The sequence below is a fragment of the Triturus cristatus genome, chromosome 9, assembly GCF_964204655.1.
Source record: "Triturus cristatus chromosome 9, aTriCri1.1, whole genome shotgun sequence".
NCBI lineage: Eukaryota > Metazoa > Chordata > Amphibia > Caudata > Salamandridae > Triturus > Triturus cristatus.
In genome coordinates this window covers 1,262,424,032-1,262,450,545 of record NC_140592.1, presented here as the reverse complement: position 1 = coordinate 1,262,450,545, position 26,514 = coordinate 1,262,424,032, and the positions used below count along the sequence as shown (strand labels likewise).

Genomic DNA, 26,514 nt, shown 5'->3' with positions numbered 1-26,514 from the left:
GAGAATGAAATTCGTGGTGGGCTACTTCCCCAGAGCAACGCACTTGTGCTTTTTCCACCACTGCAAAATAAGACGCGGGGACAGAGGCAGGTGAATTATGAAGGACATACAGGAAGCGAGGCATTGACATTTTGAAGAGCACCGCTTTGCCTTGTAGCGATAGCGGAAGAGTCTTCCAGTGCTCCACATCATGCCTTATCCTCTGCAATGGGGGCAGCAAATTAGACATATAATACAATTTGGGATCTCTAGTGATGAACAGTCCTAGACATTTGAATCCAATGTGGTTATCACCACCTTACAGTCTTTGGGCAGGGCAGGCGGATTTCCGTTCAGTACAAATATAACCGATTTGGACCAGTTAATGTTATATCAAAATTAGTAAATAAGTTGAGAACCCTATGCAGCAATCTTTCTAGAGATGCCAGGTACAGTAAGATGTATTCTGCATAGAGTGAGATAGTCTTCCCACTCCTCTGCCCATCGTAATCCCCGAATTATAGGGTCCTTTCGGATCCAGTAAGCTAGGGGCTCTAACGTTAATGCAAATAAAAGCGGGGACAAGGGGCAACCCTGTCGCGTCCCCCTTTGAAGATTGAAGGTGGCTGACTTTTTTATTATTGACCACTACTTGTGCAAGAGGACCACCATCTTGCATTCTTGAGCTTAGCACTATGGCTTCTGAGTACAAGAATTAAGGTTCTTGGAAGGTGCCAAAAGACCAAATGGATGATAGAGGCAAAGGAACTTGCCACCAGAGCAGCATATGCCTTTCAATGGAATAGAATTTAGCTCCAGTACCAGTAAAATAACATTGTCTCCTCCCCTGTTACTTGTAATGGTGAGACGTTGCATCCATATCTGTAGCTCACCAAATCCAGACATCAGTTCTTTTCCAGGTAGTTCCTTTTGTTAGCGCTTTCAGCCTATACGAAAACCCTCTCATACATCTTTATTCATAGCCCCTCATTAGTAGCGTTGTTGATGACAGTGTACTTGTCAGTTGCTACAGTTTTATTGCCACTTTCCATTCCTCCTACTTGCTGACTGTTTCACCACTTTCTGTTGCAACTCCAACACCTGAGTCTGTTACAGTAGATGACCTCTGAGTTGGAGGATGAAAAGCAGAAGCTCGCAAGAAATTTTCAGTCTAAATGGGAAGCTTTTTTTCCATCGATAGTGATGACAGGAGGGCGGTCTCCACTCTGAGCGACTTGCATGTAAACGTAGATTCACAGAATGAGGAGTAAATATTTCAGAATTAACCACTGTAAACAGAACCATCTCTTTTGCCTTACAGTAGAAATTCATTGTGATGCTCCACAAATACAAATACCCACAAGTACCACATTATGACAACTACAAAAGTACTTCCATATGATGTTCTTCTGCACACATGCCTCAAATTTCAACCTTGCCTCCTTTTAATTGAAATGCGACCTATATAACCCCTATCCACCACCTCTTCCACTACCTCCTCAGCTACCATCTCCTAACTGTCATGATAAAAAGCTGGGGGTGAAGATGAAGATCTTGATGATGGAGGAAAAAAAATTGTTCAAAGATCTTCGTGCAGGACAATCAAATGAGCAGGAAATATTTGCCTCCACCTCAAGTGAGATTCCTCCGGTTGACATTTAAAGAGATCAGTCTGATTAGAATGGTATATAGCAAGTTTAGTTTGCCAGTCTCTTTTTAAGAAAATTCTTACTTTCGATTTGATTACAAAGAAAGAGCTGGGAGACCATTGTGACATCCCAGTTCTTGATCCATTGTGGGAGGAATCAATGCAAGGTTAGATAACAAGTGACTCATACATCCAACCTGTGCAGATGTGGGAGGAAGTCTCAGATCTGATCTTTCCCTCTTCAACCGTACAGTAATAAAATAGTAAATACTCTAATACAGTTAATTGATCACATTCCAAGTAACAGCTTTCAAAACGCAGTGTTATGAACATTTTCTTTCTAGAAGGTATGTTTTGCAGGACATGATATCGCTCAGAAAAAAAGCTGCTTTGCATTGCAACTGCACAGTAACGGCAGGCCGAAAAACCTGACCGGTGAAAACAATATAAAAAGGCAAAGTAAAAAAGAAACATTTACAGGGCTTTCAGAAAGGCCAAATGATTGTCAATCAAACACAGATTGGGAGGAAGATCATTCCACGCCCAAGCTACTAAGAATAAGAAGCAGCAACCACCTAAACGATTTCAGTGATTCTTGGGGACCACTGTAATTTGAAATGCCACAGCAAGGAGTGAGAGACATGAGTTAAGATGAATATTGGCCCATCTGGTGAAAAGCACGATGAACTATATAGAGGGCATTGTATTTTAAATGAGGCGTGATCGACGGCGTGCAAAGATGTAAGCTTCTGGCCCTGGTCTCCTAGCCAATGAGAGGTGTGTGTCCGCAGCACAAATGCCGGCAACCTTTCCATGCTATCTGTAATTTCCTGCGCCAGGCACTGATCCGGTGCAGTACCAACATGCCATGAAGTCATTGTTTCAATTTGCTGTGGTTCACGATGAATGCACCAGTAGGTCCCTTGGAACCATTTTGGTCTCAAATTGTGTTGCAGTCGGCCCTGAATGCTTTGCCACTCAGTGCCACTGCAACAGTGGCTGCTGTACCATATAGTGCTACTGGCAGAAGTCATTCCGGCTCCCAATACTGTGCCATTTATTTCTGCTCCACATCAGACTTCGGCCCATACTCTGCCACTGGTGCAAGTCTCCAGTACCAGCACCTTTTCAAGGTCCTTCACCACAGCCTGAGTCTATTCTGATGTGGTCCACCATAGAGGCACAACTCCTTATGGAAGAGGTCAAGGATAGAGAGAGTATACAACCATGATCTACTCTGCTAAAAGTGTACCGAATAATCGAATCATGGTAGGCCTATTCAGTTCAGGTTCTGACCTGATCAAAATGCCACAATGTCGACAAGTTAGATTTCTTTTAAGACTGACCGCACAACTGCTTGATCTTTGGGCCTGGCATCTTCAGCCCAAGAGCTTCGTAAGGCAGTATGAGAAGTTTTGAGGATACTTCAGGCGACTTCTTTTGTGCCAACTCTATCAGCCCATCCAGCAGCCTAGTTAGACTGACTTGCATGTGGCTGGTACCAAACTGAGGTGGCATGGTGTGCAACATATCGATTGACTGGAATGTGGCCCTGAGTAATTACCAGTGGCTGAGATTAATTCAAGAATTCCATCCATCGCTTTTTGGTGTACTTGAGTGTGACCGGTATGCCCAGACATGGGTACTGTGCACTTTGTGCCACTGGAACCAAGCTATACCCAACTGATAAGTCGTAATGGGATTGAAACCGGTCATGGGATGCTTGTGTTCTGGTTCAGTGAGGCTTAGCCTGGCAATTTGAGCTGAACTGTTTCCATTCGGTCAAGGTCAAGACTGATTTGCATATGGCTGAGTCCAAACTGAGGAGGCATGATTTGAATAATAACAATGGACTGAGATATGGCAAGAGTAATAATCAGTGGTTGAGATTAATTCAACCATTCTGTCTATTGTTTTTTTGCATACTATAACTAGTTATTGAGCCATATGGAGGCTGTGGCAAGACTAAGTGAAGTCAGACCCCAGCACCTCCTCATCCTCCCCGGCACGACCTGAAAAGCTTCTTTAGTTCCTGCGTAAGGAAACATATGCAGCTGGTTGGAGGGAGGATATCAGCCTTTTTACAGACTTGAAAGACACTAACAAGGGACCAGTAGGTGTTAAAAATGATACAAAGTGTATGTATCCTACACTTCCACTAGGCTCCTCCTCCAGTCCCTTTGCTTCAGTCACGTCAGTCAGTAGCGCACCTTGAGATTCTGCAACAAGAAGTGGCAGCCCTGGTGCAAAAAGTAGCAGTGGTCGTTGTTCCCAGAGCAGGACATATGGCGAGCTGCTACACTTTATACTTCCTGGTTTCCAACTAAGAGGGGCGGTCTAAATCCAATCCTAGACTTCATTCTCTTAAACTTTTACCTTTGCAGGTACACGTTCCAGATGGTGTGCTTGCACAGATTTTTTTGGGCATTGGAAGCGGACAACTGGCTAGTATCCTTTGACTTGCAGAATGTGTATTTTTTTTATACCGAACCTGCAGAAATGTAGGAGAGTGTATGGCACTCCCCATCTTTCCTCTTAACACAGTTAAAGAATGTAGGACGGTGCAGTAAAGGCAGTAACTCGGTATGATCACTTCAACTTAACTGCTCTCAATATGTCCATCTGTGTGGCAGACGTCTCCAGTAATGTCAAACGTATCTTTTTTTTATATAAATATAGCTCATCAAACCATATTTGTGCCATTTCTTAATGGTGGTATTGTTATCCACTGAGTTTAGCAACCTCAGAAAGATGGAAGTCTGAGTCGACTTTGCCACTATTCAGACTCATGAGCTGCATTTCACAGCAGGCATGAACAGCGCTTTAACTCTATTGCCTATCTTTCAATTTTTATTTTTTTAATGGTTTATGTAGCTATGCGTATACCTTTTATAGATAAATTTGACTTTATGGTCATTAGCTGCTACTGGATAAATTACTTATTTGGAAAATAGTATGACAGCATGAGTTCAGAAATGCTGTTACTATGCAAGTTGTTTATAAAAATGTTTACATAATCATTTATTTTTTGCAGCAGAACCTATTGCGTTTCCATCTGGTGGTGGCAAGTCTTTCATCATGGGTTCAGATGATGTTTTGGAAAGTGTTCTTGGCCTTGGGGATCTTGCTGACTTGACCGTCACAAACGATGCTGATTTTAGCTACGATGTAAGTATGAAATGTCTCGTCATTATTCTTCCGAAGGTTGCTCAGGTTTAATCTCATGATTTGGTTTAATCTCATGGTTGAAAGAGAAGCTTCTTTAAAAATAAAACTATGGCAACCTCTTAGTTATCCCCTGTTAAAATGTATCTCTTGTATTTTGTTTGCTGGGCAGTTGATATGCATTGTCAAAAGAAAACTTGTTTAGCCTGCTGTAAACTGGCTACAATATGTTTCAACTGCATCAAATACCAGATAAACGGGAGTGGGTCCCAGTTACCACCAAGAGGTGCATAAAACATAAAGCTAGAAAACCTTCTCTTTTCACCTTTGTTCACAAAAAACGAATAAATAACTGCCTTGGGTAGCTTTAATTGTACAGTTTCAAAGCTCTGGTTCCTCTAGCATTGATGGGGAATTTTGATAAAATCGCCTGTGGCGTATCTTAGTTCTGCAGCATATACACAAAAATAAACAGTCACTTTCAGGATGACGGACATTCAACCTTCTGTTTTAGTAGGTGCAGTATAAATGTAAAAACAAGTGTAAAGTTAATTCTGTATTTTAGAAATGTTTTTGAAAGTCCTGAACATCAGAATTCCATGCTGTTTCCTGGAACCCAGAACACAATTGACAAGTTTATTTACAAATTAGGTGCCAAATCAATCATATCCAGTGTTGTAAAGCGCCCCCAAAGCCTGTTAAGCGGCTGATTTGTTTTCCCTGGAATTATTCTAATTCCAGAGAAATTCCTTCTTAAAACTACATTGCAGCAGCGTAATCTAAATTGCAGCCTAAATCCCTGTAAAGTGAGGGAACAAAGGATGTCCTTTAGGCTTAGCATTAAAAGGTATTAAAACAAAATACTATTTGTCTTTTAAAAGATTCTGAGACTTCAGTCCCGTGATCCTTTCTACTTGCAGTTGCTTTAGAGTTCTTTTTTCCGACCCATGAGAGTGGGAGGGACCTTGAAATACTATACTATTAGTTTTTCTGCATACTTATTGTCACAATTCTACAAATGTGATCTTAATTCAGCTTGTCCTATTGCTACAAATAAGAATCAGACTCTCATTGGGGTTTCAAGCCTATTTTCCCAGTCAGACTGCTGTATGCATTTGTCAAATCTACTTGTAGAAGGCCACATAGGACCCATATCTGTTTAGTGTTCCTCGCAGACTCTCATTCCATCAAGAGCTGAGGTTCGTTACAAAATATCCAAGAGGGCTCCGACTGAGAGGGGATTAGATGAAGTGGTGACCTGGAAGACCTGCAAATCTTTCATCCAAATATGCTCTCATTGAGTTTGGTAGCATGGCTCCAGAAATTAGATATGGGCAACTGTATTTGAATTATCTAAGAGGCCTGTAATTAGAAACTCTCATATTTTAAATTAGAAGAAGGTTTTGTTTGTTGTATTACAATCTTCTGTCATTCTGTAAAGACGTGTTTGTCATACGTACTGCATCTAGCCAAGTCTAATCTGCTGTTTTCTTTGATTAAAAAGTCCTTCGGGGTGTCATAATAGCATGCAGAAATGGCTTGCATAATCCCCTCGCCTTCAGAATTCCAAAATTCAAAGGCTTTCTTAAAAGCTAGAATAAGGGTTTTCCACAAGTTAGAGCACCTTTTCCACAATGCAAACTCAATTTAGTTATATCCAAATATTTGAACCAATCCACAAAGCTTTATTGTATTATCTAATGTGGAAAAGACCCTCTGTAATGGCTATCACTTCTACATGAGAGGTTAGTGAGTTTCACCAAATAGTTTCACTGCAAGAGATAATTAATGAGGACGCACCCTTTGTTTTGAGCAAAGGATTTCACAATTCCTGATTATTTAAACCATTAGCATTTCAGTGTTTTGCAGTAAGCCTGCTTCTGCCAAACAATTACTTCACTTCAAGATCATAGAAGAACAGAAATATCACATCAAATAATAAATAATACTAAGTAATAACAATAAATAAAAATCAATTTACAAAAACGTCACTTTTTAACTAAACTCATCGTGGCGGAACATGACTTAATCGATGCCTGGAGATCCCTTCACCCACACACTCAGGAAGGGGCCTGTTACTCTACTGCCCATTCCACTTAGTCACGCATAGACAACTGGCTAATAGACAGGGGCCTAGCGACCTGGTAACAGCACGCTTCCCATTTCCCCCGCACCTACTCGGATCACTCGCCCGTTCTCCTCACCCTCATACCACCCTCTGAAGATCTGCCCTATATCTCTTGACGCCTTCACCCACAATCGCTACTAGACCCAGTCTTTAAAGACAAACTTGAACAGGAGATATTGGACTTCTTCCCGTGAAACGATAAATCAGTCCCACAATATGCCACGGTGTGGGGTGCCTTCAAGGTCACCATGCGCGGAATATGCATAGCTAAAAAGCAGGGGAGTGTTTAGGGACATTTGCAACACACTGCGAAAATTAGAGCAAGACATTAAGCAGCTGGAATTCTCCCTTCGTCCTCGCTGGCACATATAGTGCGTCTACGTGACCTTATTACCGAACACCATGAAGCGGCGGAGAGGGAATGCAAATTTTGAGGGAAATGCCATCAGGCGCGGCGGTATGGGGGAAGGAGAAAGACCGGGGAAAGTGTTAGCTTCAGTAATCCGTCCCCCTCGTTTTACCAACACCATATTGGAAATAGAAGACGAAGAAGGCCAGTTACATAGGGACACTGCTGACATAGTCAACATCTTCCGAAGTTTTTATAAACTTCTTTACTAAATACATAGAACACACGCTGTAGATTTCACCCCTTCGATGATACGGCTATTGCTTGGCTGGGGGACGGGCAGAGGGAATTCCTCCTCGCACATCATGAGGAAATCATCTCAGCAATGCAACTTCAATCTGGCAGAGCCCCTGGGCCTGACGGACTCCCGGCCGAATTTTATAAAACATTTAGGCTTATCCAGTATTGGGGTGTCTTTCATAGATTCACATGCTTGAATTTTCCCCGTCGTCGGAGTGGGAGTCCCACAGTAAATAATATAGCAATATATACAGTAATAATATATACGTAATCATATAAAACAGAGATATAAATAGGTGATAAGCATCAAGAATGTCCCTATATGAAATCTCCATAGAGATACATGGAGAGAGAAAAAAAACATTCGCAGTCTATCTCTGTCATTATGTTGGTCCAAACTACGGCCAATCAGGCGCCAGCTCCTCTCTAGAACCTTCTCCTCAGAGCTCCTCACCTCAGATTTTCTACCGCACGTCGTGTGAAAGGGAGTCTCCCTGAGCTCTGCTCAGTTTTCTCTTCAGCATGTCTTCAAGTAAGAAGTCTCTGTTTAGAGCTTGTTCCTCTTGTGGAAAGCTGCGCTTATATTCAGAAGATCCACACAGTAAGTGTATTTACTGTCTTTACCCTGACCACGAAGTGGGTAAATGTAAATTCTGTAGAACTTTTTCTACAAAGACTCTTAAAGACCGGGAAGGTCGTCTCTTGTTGTGGCTCCAGAGACTAAAAGATAAGGATGTCATGGTTTCTGAAGTAGAAAGCCTTTCTTCTGGCCGTTCCCTCGCAACCTCAAAACGCAGTAGTGTTCAAGATCTATCTTCTCCTTTCATTAAGAAGAAGAGAATGTCTCTTTCTATGACATCTGCCATGTCTTCATCCATGACTACTGTGTTATCGCCCATGAGACCTAGTTCTCAGGCTGTTGAGGCATCGACTTCCCTGATTTCTGGCAAGAAATTGGCTTCATCGTCGACGAGACCTCCGACGACGAAATCAGCCGTTTCATGCTCGTCGACTGTGACTGACGATGACGGCGTCGGCATCAAAGTCGTCGACGGCGGTCCCGTTGACGTTATCGTCGTCGACGATGAGTATCAGTACAATAAAAACTGTGTCATCAGTGTTGCCTATTGCATCGTCGTCGACGAAGAAGGAAAAGATCTCGTCGACGCTAACATCATCGTCGTCAAACTGCAAAATCTGCCTCGTCGATGCTTACGTCGTCGATTGATTCGTCGACGAGTGCTCCGTCGACGAACAAAAAGACCTCGTCGCCGTCGATGACGACTCCGTCGACGACAGTCCCGTCGACGATGGCCCCCTCGACGTTGGTTCCGTTGACGTTGGTTCCGTCGACGATTCCGTCTGCGAAGATGTCGACAGTGGCTCCTGTACTTCCGATCCCATCGACGGCAGTCTCGTTGATGAAGATAAAGATTAAGAAGGTCTCAAAATCGTCTTTGACACCAGCAACGACAATTTCTGCGCAGAGGTCAGTAGATACACAAAGTTCTTCCGCGCCTTCAACGACTACTTCGTCCTTTGCCTCTGTACCTTTGTTGCCATTGCCACCAAGTAGCCAACAGGATATGGTAAATGAGGTCATACCCTTGGATGATTCTCAACTTCCTTCACCTTTATTCGCAACTGATTCCGATCAAGATTCAGGAGAAGGTCTACCTGAATCTTTCGGTACAGCACACAGTCCATCGGATTTGATAATAAAATGCCAGGAGGAAAGTGATGATGAGGATGAACAGTTTTATCAGGAAGAAATTCCTATGGAAGAACAGACTGCGACGTTACCCTTGTCGCTTATTACAAATCTTCAACTCATGTTGGATGATTATAATCGGCGTTTTCCTCTATCACCACAAGAGTCTATAGTTCCTGCTGTTCCAGTGGTTCCAACACCTGTCGGCGCCAGTGCCAGTTATAACGCCTTCAGTTCCGCTGATACAATCATCAGCTCGGACATTGACTCAATATGACAATGAAGACGAAGTTTCTCAAGACAAGGAAGATGGTGAGATCCTGGATGATGGTGGCGATGGTAATGATAATGATGATGATATGGCGGAGTGGGATGACTACCATGCCCAAACACCATCTCCCTCTCCAATGGTACCAGGAGACTCACCACCAGTGGACATTGCAAGTTTTCACCAGTTGATGGATAGAGCGGCCCAACGGTTCAAATCAACTACGGAACATAAAGAAGAGGATGGTTTTCTGTATGATTTTAGAAATCAACCTTTCAAGCAGACGCATACAATCCCTATTATTGAGTTTATTTGGGATGAAGGTAAAAAGATAATGAAAACACCAAATGGCCTTCCGGCACAGTTACCTAGGTTGGAGAAGAAGTATAAGCCGCCAGTAGGAGCTCCAGCGTGCCTTACTGGTCAGTCAAAACCAGATTCGGTAATCACACAAGCAGCGCAACGTCGGGCTAGCAACCCTGTATCTACAATCACTGCACCACCTGATCGTGATGGACGTTGCTTGGATGCCATAGGGCGAAAATTTTCATCGATGGCTTCCACCACTGTAAGAGCGGCCAATGCCTTAGCCATTTTAGGTCGTTACGACCGGCAAGTATGGGCGGATATATCGGCTTTAGTTGAAATGCTACCTGAGGCATCTAAGACTGAAGCTGTGAAGCTACTTCAAGAGGGACCGAGAACATCTGAAGAAATAATTGACTGTGCAGTTGACATCGCTTGTACAGGTTTCCGTCAACTCGCTGGAGCAGCGGTATTGCGCAGGCAAGGTTGGTTGCGCTCGACATCTTTTTGCCAGGAGGTGCAGGCGAAAATATTGGATATGGCATACGACGGAGAATCTTTATTCGGAGATCATGTGGATGAAACTCTCCAATCGATCAAAAAAGATACAGAAACTGCTCGCTCTCTAGGTACGCTGCAATTTAGGAAACAGCCCTTTTGGGGTGCACGCGGCACCTCCTCTAATTTTCGGAGAGGAAGCAATCAATATCGACCATACAACCAGGGTTCCAATCGTTATACCTAAAATCAACAGCAATCCTCTCGGCAGCAGTCTTCCAAGACTTTCAGAGGGAAAACCTCGTACAGAGGTTCCACTCCTAAAAGTCAATGACTTGCATCAGTCCCAGAAAATTGGAGGTCGAATCTCACTGTGCTGTTCTCAATGGTCCTCCATAACAAAGGACCGTTGGGTTCTGGACATTGTAGAAAAAGGTCACACGTTAGAGTTCATCGAATTTGCCCCACCCACGCCACCTACTGGACCACCGCCGGCTCATATCAAATAACTTTTTCATCAAGTTCAACTTTTAATACACAAAGGAGCCATAGAGGTAGTACCAAGATCTCAAAGAGGGAGTGGATTTTATTCCCGATTCTTCCTTATCACCAAGAAGAACGGGGAATGGAGGCCAATACTAGATTTAAGGGGCTCTCAACAAATATTTAAAGAAACAATCCTTTCGTATGTTAACGCTTGTAGAGATCTTGCGACTACTCTCAAAGGGAGATTTCATGGCAACAATCGACCTCCAAGACCCATATTTTCATATCCCCATACTACATCGACATCGGAAATGTCTACGCTTTCGAGTCGGTCAAAAGGATTTCCAGTTCAAGGTATTACCTTTCGGACTACGATCAGCCCCTCGAGTGTTTACGAAAGTGCTCACTCCTGTGGTAGCTTTCTTACGTCTCCAGGGTGTTCAAATCTTCCCATACCTGGACGACTGTCTCCTAAAATCGCAATCGGAAACTCAACTTCTACGGGACACACGTCTTTGTCAAGAGGTGTTTCGCTCCTTAGGACTATCCATAAATTCCATAAAGTCCCAACTACTCCCATCTCATCGCAAGGAATTTCTAGGAGCAACATTGGATACAGTGTCAACAAAGGCGTTTCTCTCCCAAGACCGTCTACAAAGGATTCTTCGATTGGTGTCCCTTATACGATCAAAAAGGTCCGTTTCTGTAAGACTATTAAAGTCATTTATAGGGATGGCGTCATCGTGTATTGCTTTGATCCCTCATTGCAGATTAAAGACACGCCCCATCCAAGAAGAACTAGACATCCAATGGCGTCAAGTTACTGGCTCGTTCAACGACGTTGTAAACATCACAGACCGTATGAATTCGGCACTCAAATGGTGGACACAGCCATCAAATCTAACAAAAGGAATTTCATTTCTGTCGGTAGTACCAGACATGACAATAACAGACGCCTCTCTAGAAGGATGGGGTGCTCATCTGGAGGATTTGTCAATAAAGGGGAAGTGGACGATATGTCAAAAAACCTGGCACATCAACAGGTTGGAGGTCTTGGCTATATTTCTAGCTCTCAAGTCGTTCCTTCCTTTAATCCAAGGAGAAACAGTCCTAATACAGAGGGACAATACAACCCGCATGCACTACATCAACAAGCAGGGCGGAACAAAATCTCCGAAACTGTCTCGACTAGCTCAGTCGATCTGGGACTGGTCTCTCGACCATCGCATCACGATTGCAGCAGTTCATCTACCGGGGGTATCCAATATTCTGGCGGATTCCCTGAGCAGATCCTCCTCATCGACCCACGAATGGGAGCTACATCAACCAACTCTAGAGATGATATTTCGACGATGGGGTCGTCCACAGCTGGATCTCTTTGCCACACCAGAGAACCGGAAATGCCGAGATTATGCAAGCTGGCATCCCCATCAAGGGTCACAGGGCAAGGCCCTTTTGATGAACTGGTACAATCTGTTTGCCTACGCTTTTCCCCCAATCCCTCTCGTACCTCGTGTCCTGTGGAAGATGCGGAGGCAGCCCTGCCATCTACTTCTCATAGCCCCACGATGGCCTCGACAGGCATGGTTCTCGGAATTACTCCTACTTTCCCAATGCGAACCCATCCTTCTACATCCTCGTGCAGATCTACTTACAATGAGCAAGGGGCAAGTTTGTCATCCGAATCCCTCATCACTGAGCTTATCAGCTTGGAACCTGAGCACTGTGAATTTGCCCATCTAGATATTCCACAGGACTGTAGAGACATCTTGGCTCAGGCGAGGGCTCCTTCTACGGTGAAAACGTACAAATTAAAGTGGAGGAGATTCTGCCATTGGTGTGCATCTACTGGGGTTCATCCAATTCACTCTACACCAGAACAACTGCTACCGTTCTTCTTACAATTGGCTAAATCCGGACTTTCTCTTGCAACCTTGAGAGTTTTTCTGGCGGCAATTTCTCGTTTCCGTCAGGATGGTTCAACTTCCCTTTGCTCTTCGAGGATAATGCATCAATTCTTCAAAGGGTTGTTTCCTAAATTCCCACCTGTTAGACGCCCTCCTCCATTGTGGCACCTTAACATCGTGTTGGCACAATTAATGAGACCACCGTTCGAACCAATACACAAGGTCGATTTGAAGTATCTGACATGGAAGGTGGCTCTGCTTCTAGCACTAACGTCTTCACGTCGCGTCAGTGACATCCACGCTTTTACAATAAATCCTCCTTTCCTACAGTTCAAACCAGATTCTGTAGTACTGCGCACTAATCCAACATTCTTGCCTAAAGTGCCTTCAGACTTCCATATTAACGAACCAGTGATCTTAAAGACTTTATTTGCTAAACCTCAAACTCCTGCGGAGCAACAATTACATTCCCTGGATGTGAAACGATGTTTAAAGTTCTACATCAGCAGAACAGCTTCTTTTCGAAGATCGGATCAGCTCTTCATAGCTTATGGGCGTTTTCACAAGGGACGTCCAGTTACAAAACCAACAATTGCACGTTGGGTGTCAGCAGCCATCGTCTTCTGCCATCAAAAGGCGAACAAGCCTTTGCAGTCACCAGTGAGGGCTCACTCCACTAGAGCAATGTCATCCTCAACCGCCTTATTTGCTGGAGTGCCTTTACATCAAATCTGCAGAGCAGCTACATGGTCGAGCAGACATACTTTTACAAGACACTACTGTTTGGCGGCTTTAAACGAAGAGGATGCTGCAGTTGGGCAGGCAGTGCTTCGCAATCTTTTTAAATAAGGTGAGCCTCTTCCTTCCCTCCTCCATATTGTTTCCATTTACCTTTGAATAGTGGCTCATTTGCACTTGTATAGATATTGAATGATATCGTATATATAAGCATGTTGATTGTCATTATGATTTCAGTTTAATATGATTATGGAAACAATGCTAATTGTTACTGCTATCTATTCTATATTCAAGCATGTGAATCTATGAAAGACACCCCAATACTAGAGAAGAACAATTGTTACTTACCTGTAAACAGGTGGTTCTCCAGTATTGGTGTCTTTCATAGATTCACATGCGACCCTCCCTCCTCCCTTCAGAGGCTCTCTTCTCCTCATAAACTCTAAAGTCACTCTGGTTCTACGAAAATCTGAGGTGAGGAGCTCTGAGAAGAAGGTTCTAGAGAGGAGCTGGCGCCTGATTGGCCGTAGTTTGGACCAACATAATGACAGAGATAGACTGCGAATGTCTTTTTTCTCTCTCCATGTATCTCTATGGATATTTCATATAGGGACATTCTTGATGCTTATCACCTATTTATATCTGTTTTATATGATTATGTATATATATTATTACTGTATATATTGCTATATTATTTACCGTGGGACTCCCACTCCGACGACGGGGAATATTCAAGCATGTGAATCTATGAAAGACACCAATACTGGAGAACCACCTGTTTACAGGTAAGTAACAATTGTTCTTCTCCCCACACCCTCCTCCCACGCTCGAAATCTGGGCATCACTATTGAGGACTCGCTTAACATGCATACTCAAGCAGTTAAAGTAGCAGCTTACATGTTTTACCATTCTTAAATAGTTTTAAAAAATCTGCTGGATGCTACCAGAGTCCACCGAGAAAACCGTGGTCAATGCCTTGATTACGTCAAGGCTTGACTACGGAAACATGCTTTACTTGGGCTCTAACAAAGAAGTAACCCGCAGACTACAGATGGTGCAAAATTCTGCAGCCAGGCTTCTGTGCCGGGTCCCAAAAGCCTCCTCCATTTCCTGTAATTTACGAAACTTGCCCTGACTCAGGGTGGAGAACCGAGTCAAGTTCAAAGCCCTGAGCTATATGCATAAAATTAAAACAGGAAATGCCCCGCAATATCTTCAAGCCCTGGTCTGTCCCTACTTTCCCTCTCGAAACCTCCACTCCTCCACCCAAGGTAAACTTATCACTCCCAAAATCAAACTATCCTGAATGGGCAGAAGGTCCTTTTCCTATCTGGGCCCCTCACTGTGGAACGCACTGCCTACAGCACTACGCTACGAAACTGACTATGTTCATTTCCGCAAATCCTTGAAGACGTGGCTTTTTGACAAATAACCTGCTAGCATGTTTTCATCTATGTCTCGGATCTGTTTTCTGCGCCAGGAAACCCTCTTTGGGTAGCTGCTGCGCATTACAAATTTAATAAATAAATAAAGGGTTGTATTAGATTAGCAATGCTTAGTCCTACTTCCTGGGGGTATTGCTTCTTGACTAATTCATAAGATGAGGACTCTGCAGGAAGAAGGATCCATTAGAAGAAAAACTTACTTTTGATAATGTTTTTGATAAATACCACATCTTTCCACAGAATTCTCAAGCCCTTCCCTCCTCCCCTGTTGAGTTAATGCCATGATATTAAGATCCCATGGTGTGGAAATGTATGTAATGCTACTCTCTGTCACTAGTCCTCTTGCAGCTCCTCTCCTCATTTCTCATTGGGGCGTGGAAAAAAGGACTGTGCTCGATTGCATCACGATAAATGTTGTAAAACGCTCGGATACCTTCGGGTCTGGCCAGCGCTATATGAAACTCTTAGATAAATAATAAATTATGGTAATAGACGCCAGCGCACCAATGTAACATCATAATGGTACATATAGTGCACATCTGGGGCACATGAAGCGGCAGCTTGAAGCCACATAGCACTACCCGGTGACACTGCAGATCTGTTGTTAGGGAAGTTGTTTCTACATCCTATTTGGCAGTTAGGGAATAAGATATAGTCACAAGGTGAGGAATCTGCAGGAAGAGATGGAATCCACCAAAAGTATTGTTACCAAAGGGAAGTAGTTCTTTCGTTATGGCAGAATCCTAGAAAGTCTTATTCAGACTTTGCACTGCATGTAGCTAAAAGGGGTATTCTATAAATGATCCCAGTTCATAAAAATTGCAAAATTTGATGTTCCTTCTCCACAAATCTATCGGTGACCACAATGATTACCTACTTAGGTAGCAGCAGAAAGTGGCAGTGGAGCAATTATAGTCATGGTAATTTAGAATTGTTTTTTCTTTAATTGTACAATTAATTCAAATCAATACAATAGTATGATATTCTCAAAGAATCAGCATGTAAAACAAACTAATCAACCTATGAGTCCATTGAGTAAAAAAAGCTTCGTTTTTTAAGCTCATACACATGACGTAGAAAAATCACTGCAACAGGCAACATACCTAAGAATTAAAATACTTATAAAAGTTTGCCCAACATGTATAAATCAATTTACAATGTGGTTAAAGTGCAATGCAAAGCTTCTAGGCCATGTGCTTAAGGAAGCCATTCTATGATAAATCCATAAAATGCATCAAGTCCTAATGACAGAATGGCAACCCTTTTCTGCAGTTAACAAAGGCATGGCTGTTGCAGTCATATTATCTATCAACTGGCAGGTTGGGGGTGTTACCACTGTCCCATACTTGTCGTTTGCAAAAGTGAAATCTTAACTTGAAAACATTCATACAGCGAGCGCATACATTTGGGGGGCTTCACCTTTCAAGCAGGATTGTGGAGCATTGTGCCATGTCCGAATATATAATACTCAATTATTGGTCACAGCCAGAATCTTCTATATAGGATTAACAGCTCACCGATGCAGATAACGCAAATCAAGTATTCTACTCCCTTAGCGCAAAGGCTGCATTGCCTGTTGTCATTGTGTTCCTTCTGGCCATATCAATACACCTTTAGGGGATCAATCCAAATCAAGGTTTAATCAGCTTTTTTTTTACATTTCCTTACCAAGCTTTTGAGAGCGAAATTTGTGAGGACAACTGGTTCATATAGCATAGCTGCCCAGCTACCGTGCGCCTTTCCCTACAGTGACCGTACGTCCCGCTCCATGGATATTAGTTTTTCTCATTTTGATAGAAGCTTGGATCTCTGGACATCTGGAAGGTTGCTTGCCCAAATGTCTTGTGCCTCCAAGTTGGTCAATGAGGTATTCAAATATCAATGGCAGGGGAGTTTATTACCATCCGTACAGTATGTTTTAGGGTGTCAGTCTGTGCTTGCTTAGTTTTCAGGCACTAGGTCTAAAAAGGTTGATCTCAATGTCAGATGTTGCAAATTCAGGCAGAATTCTGAGCCAATTTGAGCGTGTTGTAAATTCCAGTAGGGCAAAAATCATTCTGTAACCGGTGATTTGCGCCCTATCCAGCCAATTTATCTCTAAATGACAATGCCACATATGCGATCGTTGATAGTAGCTTAACCTGCCATCTTATGTACCTAGGCCCAAAAAGTAACCAAGAACCTTTCCATGTTTGTCAGGCCTTTGAAACTGTTTATGTATTACTAGGATGGCCTGGGTTTCATGATTAAGATCCTGGCACACAACGGTTGGCCCTGCGCTCACTAAATTAGCGTTGAAATCGCCCATTATTAGCCACATTGATTCAGAGTGTGATATTTTTAGTGCTGTCCGTGCCGAGAGAAGCAGTGCTATTGTTTGTTCTCTTTTGTCCTTTGCGGGATGAAGGTAAATGCTCCCTATGATGGGCGATGGAATAACACTATGGTTTGATTTATTGTCGAGTTGCCAAAATGATAATAAAGTTGCCCTTTCCGACTACTATTACTACTGCCAGATCATTGTTCACTTAAATTGAAACTCCCCCTGGTGCATGGGCCCCTGCTTGTGATTTGGTCGCCGGTGCTTCATATACCTTAGTCATTTCAGGGGCCTGAGTAAAGGGCCCATGTTTCTTGAAGTGCAATGATGTCAGCTCCTCTTAATTTCAATATTGCCTCCTTCTTTGTTAAGGAGTCAGTTGGGCCTCTTATGCTCCACATGCATATTCCAAGGATTGCCTGCTGTATTTTGATCCAAATGCCAGGCAATCATGCCCAGTCCATAAATTTTGGTTGCAGAGTGACACAAGAACGGCCTTTTCCTGGGCAGCTTGTGCTTTTTATCAGCTCACCTTCCGATATTTCAAGGGGTGTGGTTGTGGTTTTGGCACTCTTTAACACTGACTCCTGTACATTCTGTTTTGTGTGCTCTTTCCAGCGTTCTCCCTGTTATTTCGCTGGTGGTAGACTCCTTAAGCATGAACATTGCCGGATATTCTCCCTTATCAGTTTGATTTTTATTCCCCATTCAAGGTGAACTTCATTCACCTTCAGAGCCTTGACTGGCATGTGAGTGTTGAAAATAATTTCTGTACATTCATTTCCCTTCTTACAGGGGGCAGAAAAGCTAATGAGTCAATATCCTTGGAGCTTATCTTTAGGCCAGGCAAGGTAGCACAAGATTTTAAGATATTCGCTCTATTTAAAGCATCCCATTTTCCTCTTGAGATATATTCTGGATAAAGCATAATCCTATTACTGTTTCTCATCTTGTTACCATTTTTGTTGCTTTGGCTCATCCTGATATCCTGGCTCATACGGCTTCTTGGCTTACATAGATACGGGGCTTGATCATCACCCCATTACTCTGTATAGTTCTATTTTGCTCTCACCCCAGGGTTGATTCCACCCATGCTCTTTACTTTCTTTTGTGCTCATCACTATTTTGCTTCTATTTTCTTGTTCACAAATACTGCTTGGAAGATTTTTTTGTTCAACAATAAGATGACCAGTCGCAGATATTGAGGCCGCTTGGGGCAGTTGGTCACTGGGCTGCTGGGTGGCTGTATAAATTCTGAGAGGCAGGTGCTCTTTGAGACCCCACTGCATGTTTGTCTGGGTTTTTATATTTGTGTTTCCTCTAGTTCCTTCTATCATTGCCAGTGGTACCTTTTTGGTGTAGGGGTAAGAATCTTTCTCTGTCCCTTCATTGAGGTCTCCATTCGCATCTAAGCTTCCACGTACGGTGGAAGGAACATGTGCCATACTGTAGTCTGTATCAATAGAGTTTGGGGCTATGCTGGATAGGCTTGGGTGCCTCTTTGTCTTCAACTTTAGGCTCACTAATTACATCGGACTTCCCGGTCCCATGTGTCTCTTGATGCTGTTGTAGGAAGAGATTTGTCCTTCTGCTTTTATTTAGTGTGTTCAATCATTTCTTATTTTTCTTTGTGTCTTTGAGAGAAGTACCTCCAGATCCTCATATGCTCCATTGTCCTCCACCCCCCCCCTTCATGAATAGTTTTGGAGGCTGTCTAAGCCAGTAGCTTGAGCTCCGTTTCTGATTGTCTTTGATTGTCCATATTAACTTTCCTTATTAGATGATCTTTGGCGGGCAAATTTTCTACTTCTACCTATTCAGCCTCCGTGTGGTCTAAATGGATGGCAGGTGTTACTTCTGGGGCTCACAGCGTTTTGGTGGTTTGTAGTGTCTCCCTATTTTGCTATTAACATTGGGAAAGCCCCCTATTGATCTTATACTAGCTGATATCTTCCCAAGTCATCAATCAAGATGGTCAGTGTATCAGGGAGGCCTGCAAGCTTCTCTATTTGGCGGTGTCATGGGCATGGTATGCGCTCTTCCATACATGCGGGCTACTGTGCTCTCACAAAGCTATTCAGGCAGTCTAATTTCCCATTAATTCTTGTGATTAGCTCAGCTATTGTTTGTAGAATGGTGGCTTGTACATTTTATCTTGTCAGTGTGTAATATTGCTGCTTATGCCATGGCATCCTGTGTCTTAATAATGTTTCCCAGAACCTGAGCCAGGGCCTGTTCCTCCCCATCTGCCTTATTGATATTCCCCTTGTTTGTAGGCCTGTTTGTCCCCATATTTGCTGTTGACACTCATTCTGTCCTTAGTTTTGGTTTAGATGATGTAGTTGTGTGTGGTGGGGGTTTAGGGTGGCACAAGGATGCCAGTTAGAATTGGGCTACACTTGACCCACTACACCAAGGTCTCTATATCGCCTATTGATTTAGTCATTGCCTTCATGCTGTAGTTGGGGCCAAACCCTATGAATGGCTTGATCCTTAGTGTCCTCAGTGCCCATGGCGCACACTACCTCTACTTCACCTCCAGCGAAAAATACAATCTAAAAGAAACAAGTTAGTTATAGATTCCTTACCTTAGAATTACCCACAGGCGTCAGACTGGATCCGTAAAGTTTTTTCGTCAGCAGTACCTCCGCGCGCCGAAAGGTGGCGTCGGTCGGCTCCGCGTCCTGCATCGTGGTCCCCGGGATGACGGTGCGGTTGCTACTTAGACGCCACCCTCGCGCGCTGACGTCAGTTCTTTCTTTTTCCACGCCAGCCAGCGCCGATCCGGAGAGAGCGGTACCTCCAGTCACTTTTTGACTGACTTTTTTGAGCGACTTTTGTCGACGTCTTTTTTTAGTCTGACTCCTGGTGCACGAGGGTTGCCCGGTTTCAAGGCATGCGATGCCTGTCTCTGACTGATGTCTGTTACGAATCCGCACCACGTGGGCCTCTTTTGCCTGGAGCACGACCACGACCCCAAATCGTGCTTCGACTGCCAGTCGATGGCTCCAAAGGCTTTGCGGGAGCGGTTCAGAAAGCTTCTTGAGTGCCTTTGGGTCCCGCGGACTTGGTTGTGGGGCCTAGGCCTTCTCCGCTGTAGACTCCGGCCAAGGCACCGCAGGCCCCCCTTGGATCCAGGCCTGGCTCCGGAACGGCGCAGGTTTGACCTCATTACAGCTCCACCGTCGCCGCTTCATCTGGCACGGCAACTGACGCCAGGCGTGTCCCTGGCCGGCGTCGACCCCGGCCTACATCCCGACGTGGACCCGGAAACGGACCGGCATCGCCCGACACCGGATCCAGCGCCTAGAGGGGTTTTTGTGCCCCTCTTGGGGTCCCTTTTCGCCCAGATTGGCAACCTGACGACAAGAAAAAGGACTGGGAGGGGTCAGGTGACACTTTAACAGATCAGCTGGAATCTGAGCAGGACTGGAGAGAGGAACTGGGGGATGCCAGTGGTCTTGACACATTTCCTGACCTTGACATATTGACTCCTCCTACCATGGCTACGGAGGAGGGAGCGTCATACGCAGTTGTGTTAGGTAGGGCGGCCTAGGCCTTCAACCTCGAGCTGCCTACGGTCAGACTAACCTCCTGACAGAGGTGCTTCAGCCGGCAGCAAGCTCTTCGGAGCCCCTGCTGCCATTTAATGAGTCCCTTACCGACCCCATTTTGGGCAAGTGGTCCAGGCCCAACACAGGGGCGTCCATGAATAGGATGATTGCCCGACGCCATCGACCTGCTCCAGGCAACCCCACTTTCCTCTCCCAACACCCCACCCCGGAGAGCTTGGTGGTCCAAGCCTCCACTTCCAAGAGCACATTCTCTACCGCTCCACTGGAAAGGGAATCCCTGAAGCTGGACCATCTTGGGAAGAAAATGTTCTCTTCCGCCAGCTTGGGACTGCGGTCAGTAAACGCTGCATGTCTATTGGGCCACTATCCCCACTCTGTGTGGGATATGGTTGCGTAGGTGCTGCCTCAGTGTCTGGGGGAGGCCCAGACGTGCTCTCCCATGCTGTCGCAGCCGGGAGGGATGCGGCTAAGTTTACCATCCATTGTGGGCTGGATACCGCAGACTCTCTAGGCAGGGATTTCCACATCTGTAGCCCTTTGTCGCTACGCCTGGATGAGATCGACTGGCTTTTCGGGGGATGTCTAGAACTCCTTGCTGGACATGCCCTTTGATGGCCGTCGCCTTTTTGGCGACAAAGCAGACAACCCTCTAGAGGGTTTCAAGGACTCACGGGCTACGGCCAAGTCCTTGGGCCTCTCCTGCCGCCCAGTGCAGTCTGCTTTTCGCCCCTTTCGTGGCCACGGAAGGGGTGCCCCACTACGTCCCGCCCAGAGCAACAGGCCGCAGCAAGTTTTCCAACCTTCGCGAGGCCGGGGTCGTGGGAACCAACGCTGTGGTTCAGGGGTCCAGCGGGCAGGCCAGTCCACCAACTCCCCCTCTATAGCAGCCTCCAAACCCTCGTAGTCCGACCTTTCAGGCCCATCAAACGCTAGTGGGCGGCAGGATTCGCCATCACCTCCCCCACTGGCGCACCATCACGTCAGACAGGTGAGTTTTGCAAATAGTCCGAAGGGGCTACTTCCTCCCCTTCGAGTCTATCCCTCCAACCATGCCACCTCAATACCACTGCATGTCGGAGGATCACCTGGCACTTCTCCAACCGGAACTTTTGGCTTTCTTTGCCAAGGGAACAATCGAGCACGTTCCTGCCCCAAAAGTAGGTCATGGTTGCTATTCCCACTACTTTCTGGTGCCCAAGAATTACAAGGGCCTGCATCCTATCATGGATCTCAGGAACTTGAACCGCTTCCTCCGGAAGGAGAAGTTCAAGATGTTGACGCTCGCTCAGGTCTTGTATGCCCTCGACCCTGGAGACTGGATGGTAGCGTTGGGATTGCAGGACGCTTATTTTCACATCCCCGTCCTGCCAACTCACCAGCGTTACCTGCGGTTCACGGTAGGCCACAAGCATTTTCACTTTACCATGCTCCTTTTTGCCCTTACCAGCGCCCCTCGGGTGTTCACGAAAGTGATGGCAGTGGTCGCAGCTCATCTGCGCAGTTCAGGAGTTCCAGTCTTGCCCTATCTCGACGACTGGCTGTTGAAGACGGGCTTGCCCCAGGCAGTCGTTTCCCACCTCCAAACTACGGCCGACCTCCTGCATTCGCTGGGGTTCTCCATCAGTGTGCGAAGTCACACCTGATCCCCTCTCAGAAGCTCCTCTTTATCGGAGAGGTTCTGGACACAGGCTATGATTCCGATCTTTCAGCCTCAATCTCGGGTTTAGGTCTTGATGGCCTTGAGGCTGCTGGGCCTCATGGCCTCCTGCATCCTGGTGGTCGATCATGCCAGGTGGCATATGCGGGCTCTGCAGTGGGACCTGAAGTTCCAGTGGGCGCAGCATCAGGGGAATCTGTCCAATTGCGTCCAGATCTCGGAGGGCACTGCTCGACAGTTGCAGTGGTGGCTCACGAACCAGGATTTGATCAATGGCAGATCCCTCTCCCTTCCCCTACCAGAGCACACAGTGGTGACAGACGCATCCCATCTGCGATGATGCGGCCACATGGGAGAGGCGGAGATCAGAGGCCTCGGGTCTCTGGCGGAGTCCGAGCTCCACCTCAGCCTTCTGAAGCTTCGGGCGATTCGTCTTGCCCTCAAGGCATTCCTCCACTCTGTCCAGGGAAGAGTAGTGCAGGTATTCAAGGACAACACCACCGCCCTGTGGTACTGCAAGAAACAGGGCAGGGTGGGGTTGTGGACCCTATGTTAGGAGGCCCTCCACCTCTGAACATGGCTGGAACATCAGAGCATATCCCTGGTGGTTCAACACCTGGCAGGTTCCCTGAACGTCAGGGTGGACAAACTCAGCCGCAGGTACATGATGGCTCTCGAATTGGCGTCTTCACTCGGAGGTGGTGCAAGGTCTCTTTTGACAGTGGGGAGAGGCTTGGTTAGATCTATTCGCCACCGAAGAGAACGTGCAATGTCAGCAATTCTGCGTGTTGGAATTTCCAAGGTGGCACTCGCTAGGCGACGCTTTTCGCCGCGAGTGGAGTTGCGGTCTGTTGTTCGCCTTTCCGCCTATACCACTTCTGCCTAGAGTGCTGAAGAAGATCAGGCGTGACCGGGCCGAAATCATCCTTGTGTCTCTGGATTGGGCACAAAGAGTTTGGTATCCCGAGCTGCTCAACATGGCCATCGATCCTCCGACCCGTCTGCCTCTTCGGGAGGATCTGTCACAGCAACAGGGGACGGTCCTCCACATGAACCTGTCCAGCCTCCACCTCCTTGCGTGGAGATTGAGCGGCGGTAGTTGACGTCTTTTGACCTGCCTCCCGAGGTTTGCGAAGTAATCTTGGCAGCCAGGCGTCCCTCCACTAAGACAGTATACGCCTGCCGGTGGAACAAGATTGTGGCATGGAGCACAGCAAAGGCTGTGGATCCCCTTTCTGCCCCTCTTTCTGAGGTTCTCTTGTTCCTTCTCTCTTTAGCCCTGCAGGGCTCTGCTCTAGGCACTATCAAAGGCTATCTTTCGGCCATCTCTGCCTTCCTTCGGCTTCTGATCAGCCTTCTCTTTTCAAGTCCCCGGTTAATAGTTTCTTGAAAGGCGTGACTCATCTATTTCCTCCTATCCCCTTCGTTATGCCTCAGTGGGACTTGAATCTAGTCTTAAACATTTTAATGTGTGCTCCCTTTGAGCCGCTTCACAACGGTCCTTTAAGGCTTCTGACGCTTAAAACTGCTTTCCTGGTAGCCATCATATCTGCCAGACGGGTGAGCGAGCTCCAGGCCCTTTCCTCCAAGCCTCCTTTCCTGACTGTCCATCCGGACAAGGTGGTTCTTGGGACTCGTCCATCCTTCCTGCCCAAGGTTGTTACTGCCTTTCACATCGGGCAGACCATCCCTTTGCCCACCTTCTATCCGCATCCTTCGAAAGAGGAGGAGAGGCTCCACCATCTGGACCCAAAACATGCGCTTTCCATTTATCTGGATCTCACAAGACCGTTCCGGGTGGATGACCAGATCTTTGTTGGCTACCTGGGTGCCAAAAAAGGGTGGGCAGTACACAAGTGGACTATCTCCCGATGGGTCGTTTTGTGTATCAAAGCCTGTTATTCTCTGGCAAAGGAGAAGCCTCCAGTGGGGCTGCACGCCAGTTCCACCAGGGCGACAGCAGCAACTAATGCTTTGGGACGGGGAGACCTCTGGATGACATTTGTCAGGCAGCTGCGTGGGCTTCGTTGCACACCTTTACCAAACACTTCTGCCTGGACAACCAAGCCGGAGAGACGGCTTCTTTGGCCGTTCTGTTCTACAGGAATTTCTGGTGTGATCAAGGTTCGCAGACCAACCACCAGGGTTGGTATTGCTGGGGTATCTATTCTAAGGTAAGTAATCTATAACGTAATTCTTTCAGTTGAACAAGTTACTTATCTTCGGTAACTATAAATCTGTAAGAAACATTAGTTAGTTATAGATTCCTTACCGCCCCACCCATCCTCCCCGTTCTGCCAACTGATTTCTAGGGTTAACGATGTCCTTTCAGGGCCCTAGTTTTGTGCACCAGTGGTCAGTGTCTTGCATGGCTCTGCGTTTCTGGCACGGAAAGTCGTGTACAGAACTGAAGTCGGAGCGCGATGGCGGCATCTAAGTAGCTACCCCGACGTCATCCCAGCGACTGTGACAACGGACGCGGAGCCGACCAACGCCACCTTCCGACGCGCAGAGGTACTGCTGACGAAAAAACTTTCTGGATCCAGTCTGACGCCTGGGGGTAGTTCTACGGTAAGGAATCTATAACTAACTAATGTTTCTTACAGATATATCGTTACCGAAGGTAAGTAACTTGTTCGTCAAGGCCGGTGGTGTCTTGAGCAGATAATATAATTGTACCTTATTTCCTGCCATGAGTTCCATAGGTTCCCTGGTTCCCTCCTGGTTGCTTCATTTTAGGTTCCTTCCTGCTTTTATTATTTGTCTTTGGGCTCAAAGGTATAGTATTTTGTTGATGGACATTTTCTAAGCTCTCACACCATATCATAGGGTTATCACACGGCCCCTTGCTATCCATGTTCGTGTAGCAGCTTGAATACCCTACAAAAGGTGCTCTTGTTCCTGTAGTTGAGCTCTTTATATCATTTTCACTCAGAACATGGTGCTTGCTAGTGCCTTTACCCAAGGTGCAACTGCTCAAATCAGTGCACGCTAACGTGCTTTTACTAGCTTTTGGATGTGGCAGAAAATTCCACCTAATGTCATTGTTCAGATTAGCAGGGGTTGTGGCAGTTCTTCTGTGGGAGGTCTCCCTTGACCGAGGTGGGGCCTGAATTCGTGTTAAAAGTGCGGGGGTCACTATCAAGCATTTCCTGTGCTTGTACGTACCCCCGTATATTAATGAAGGTATTTTTGTATTTCTATTTCCTTGCTGATTTATATCAACGTAGCTGTGCTTGTGCCTGATGCAGCAAAGCACTGCGATTCCTCATTCTCCCCAGCCTGGGTGTGGGCCGGTCACACTGTCAAGCACTTGGTCGATTTTTGACTTTATGGGTTTTGGAGTGCTATGTTCCACCTACTCCCACCATTCCTGTGCCTTTGCTGCCTCTGTAAGATAAGTGGCCAGCCCAGTGAATGATAATTAGCTTATTTCGGCTAAGGTTGATAGAACGCTCTTTATCTTGAGCACTGTCTAACATTAATCTGGTTTCTGTTAAAAAGTCCGTTTAAAAAAAGTCTGCTGCAATTCACTTGAATTAGATTGCCCATGGCTGACTTAGGATGTAAGTTCAGATGTGAGTTCAGAAGCATTCCCCTGAATTGGTATTACAATTGTATTATTCACTACTTACGTGGTATTGCGTGCCAAGCTCTATAATGCTGCCTTGTGTTCATAGACTGACATGTAGCAGTATGTCCTCAGAACATAGTGTATCCTATGGCAGGGAGGGCTCCTATTTCAAGCATGTGCCTACCTATGCATGCTGCCACATCATGTTGCGAGGATCCCGCCGCCTAGTGCAATCGCCTCCTGGATTATCCCGACCTCTGGACTCCCCAGCTTCCTGTCTTGCCCTGGCTGCTATATGCTGTCTTGGTTAATCGGTACCGGGGGGCTGAAGTGTTGTCTCACTGATGCGAAATCTCTCCGCTTGCTTGGCCCTCTGTACTCCTACATATCGTCATGTGAGTTCTTCACCTGCCCAAAAAGAGTGCTAAGAAATCGAACAGGCAGTAACACAGGACACGAA

General features: G+C 45.7%; 1 protein-coding gene across 3 annotated transcripts in view; it reads left to right on the top strand.

The window, feature by feature from the left end:
• Positions 1-26,514, top strand: part of STRN3 (striatin 3) — a 900,588-nt gene that overhangs the window by 564,778 nt on the left and 309,296 nt on the right. For 2 of the 3 annotated variants that reach the window (XM_085627373.1, XM_085627371.1), the window contains one exon: positions 4,662-4,795. In XM_085627373.1, coding sequence (XP_085483499.1) covers positions 4,662-4,795 — 134 coding nt within the window. The remainder of the gene's footprint in view (positions 1-4,661; positions 4,796-26,514) is intronic. The other variant, XM_085627372.1, reaches the window with a different exon arrangement.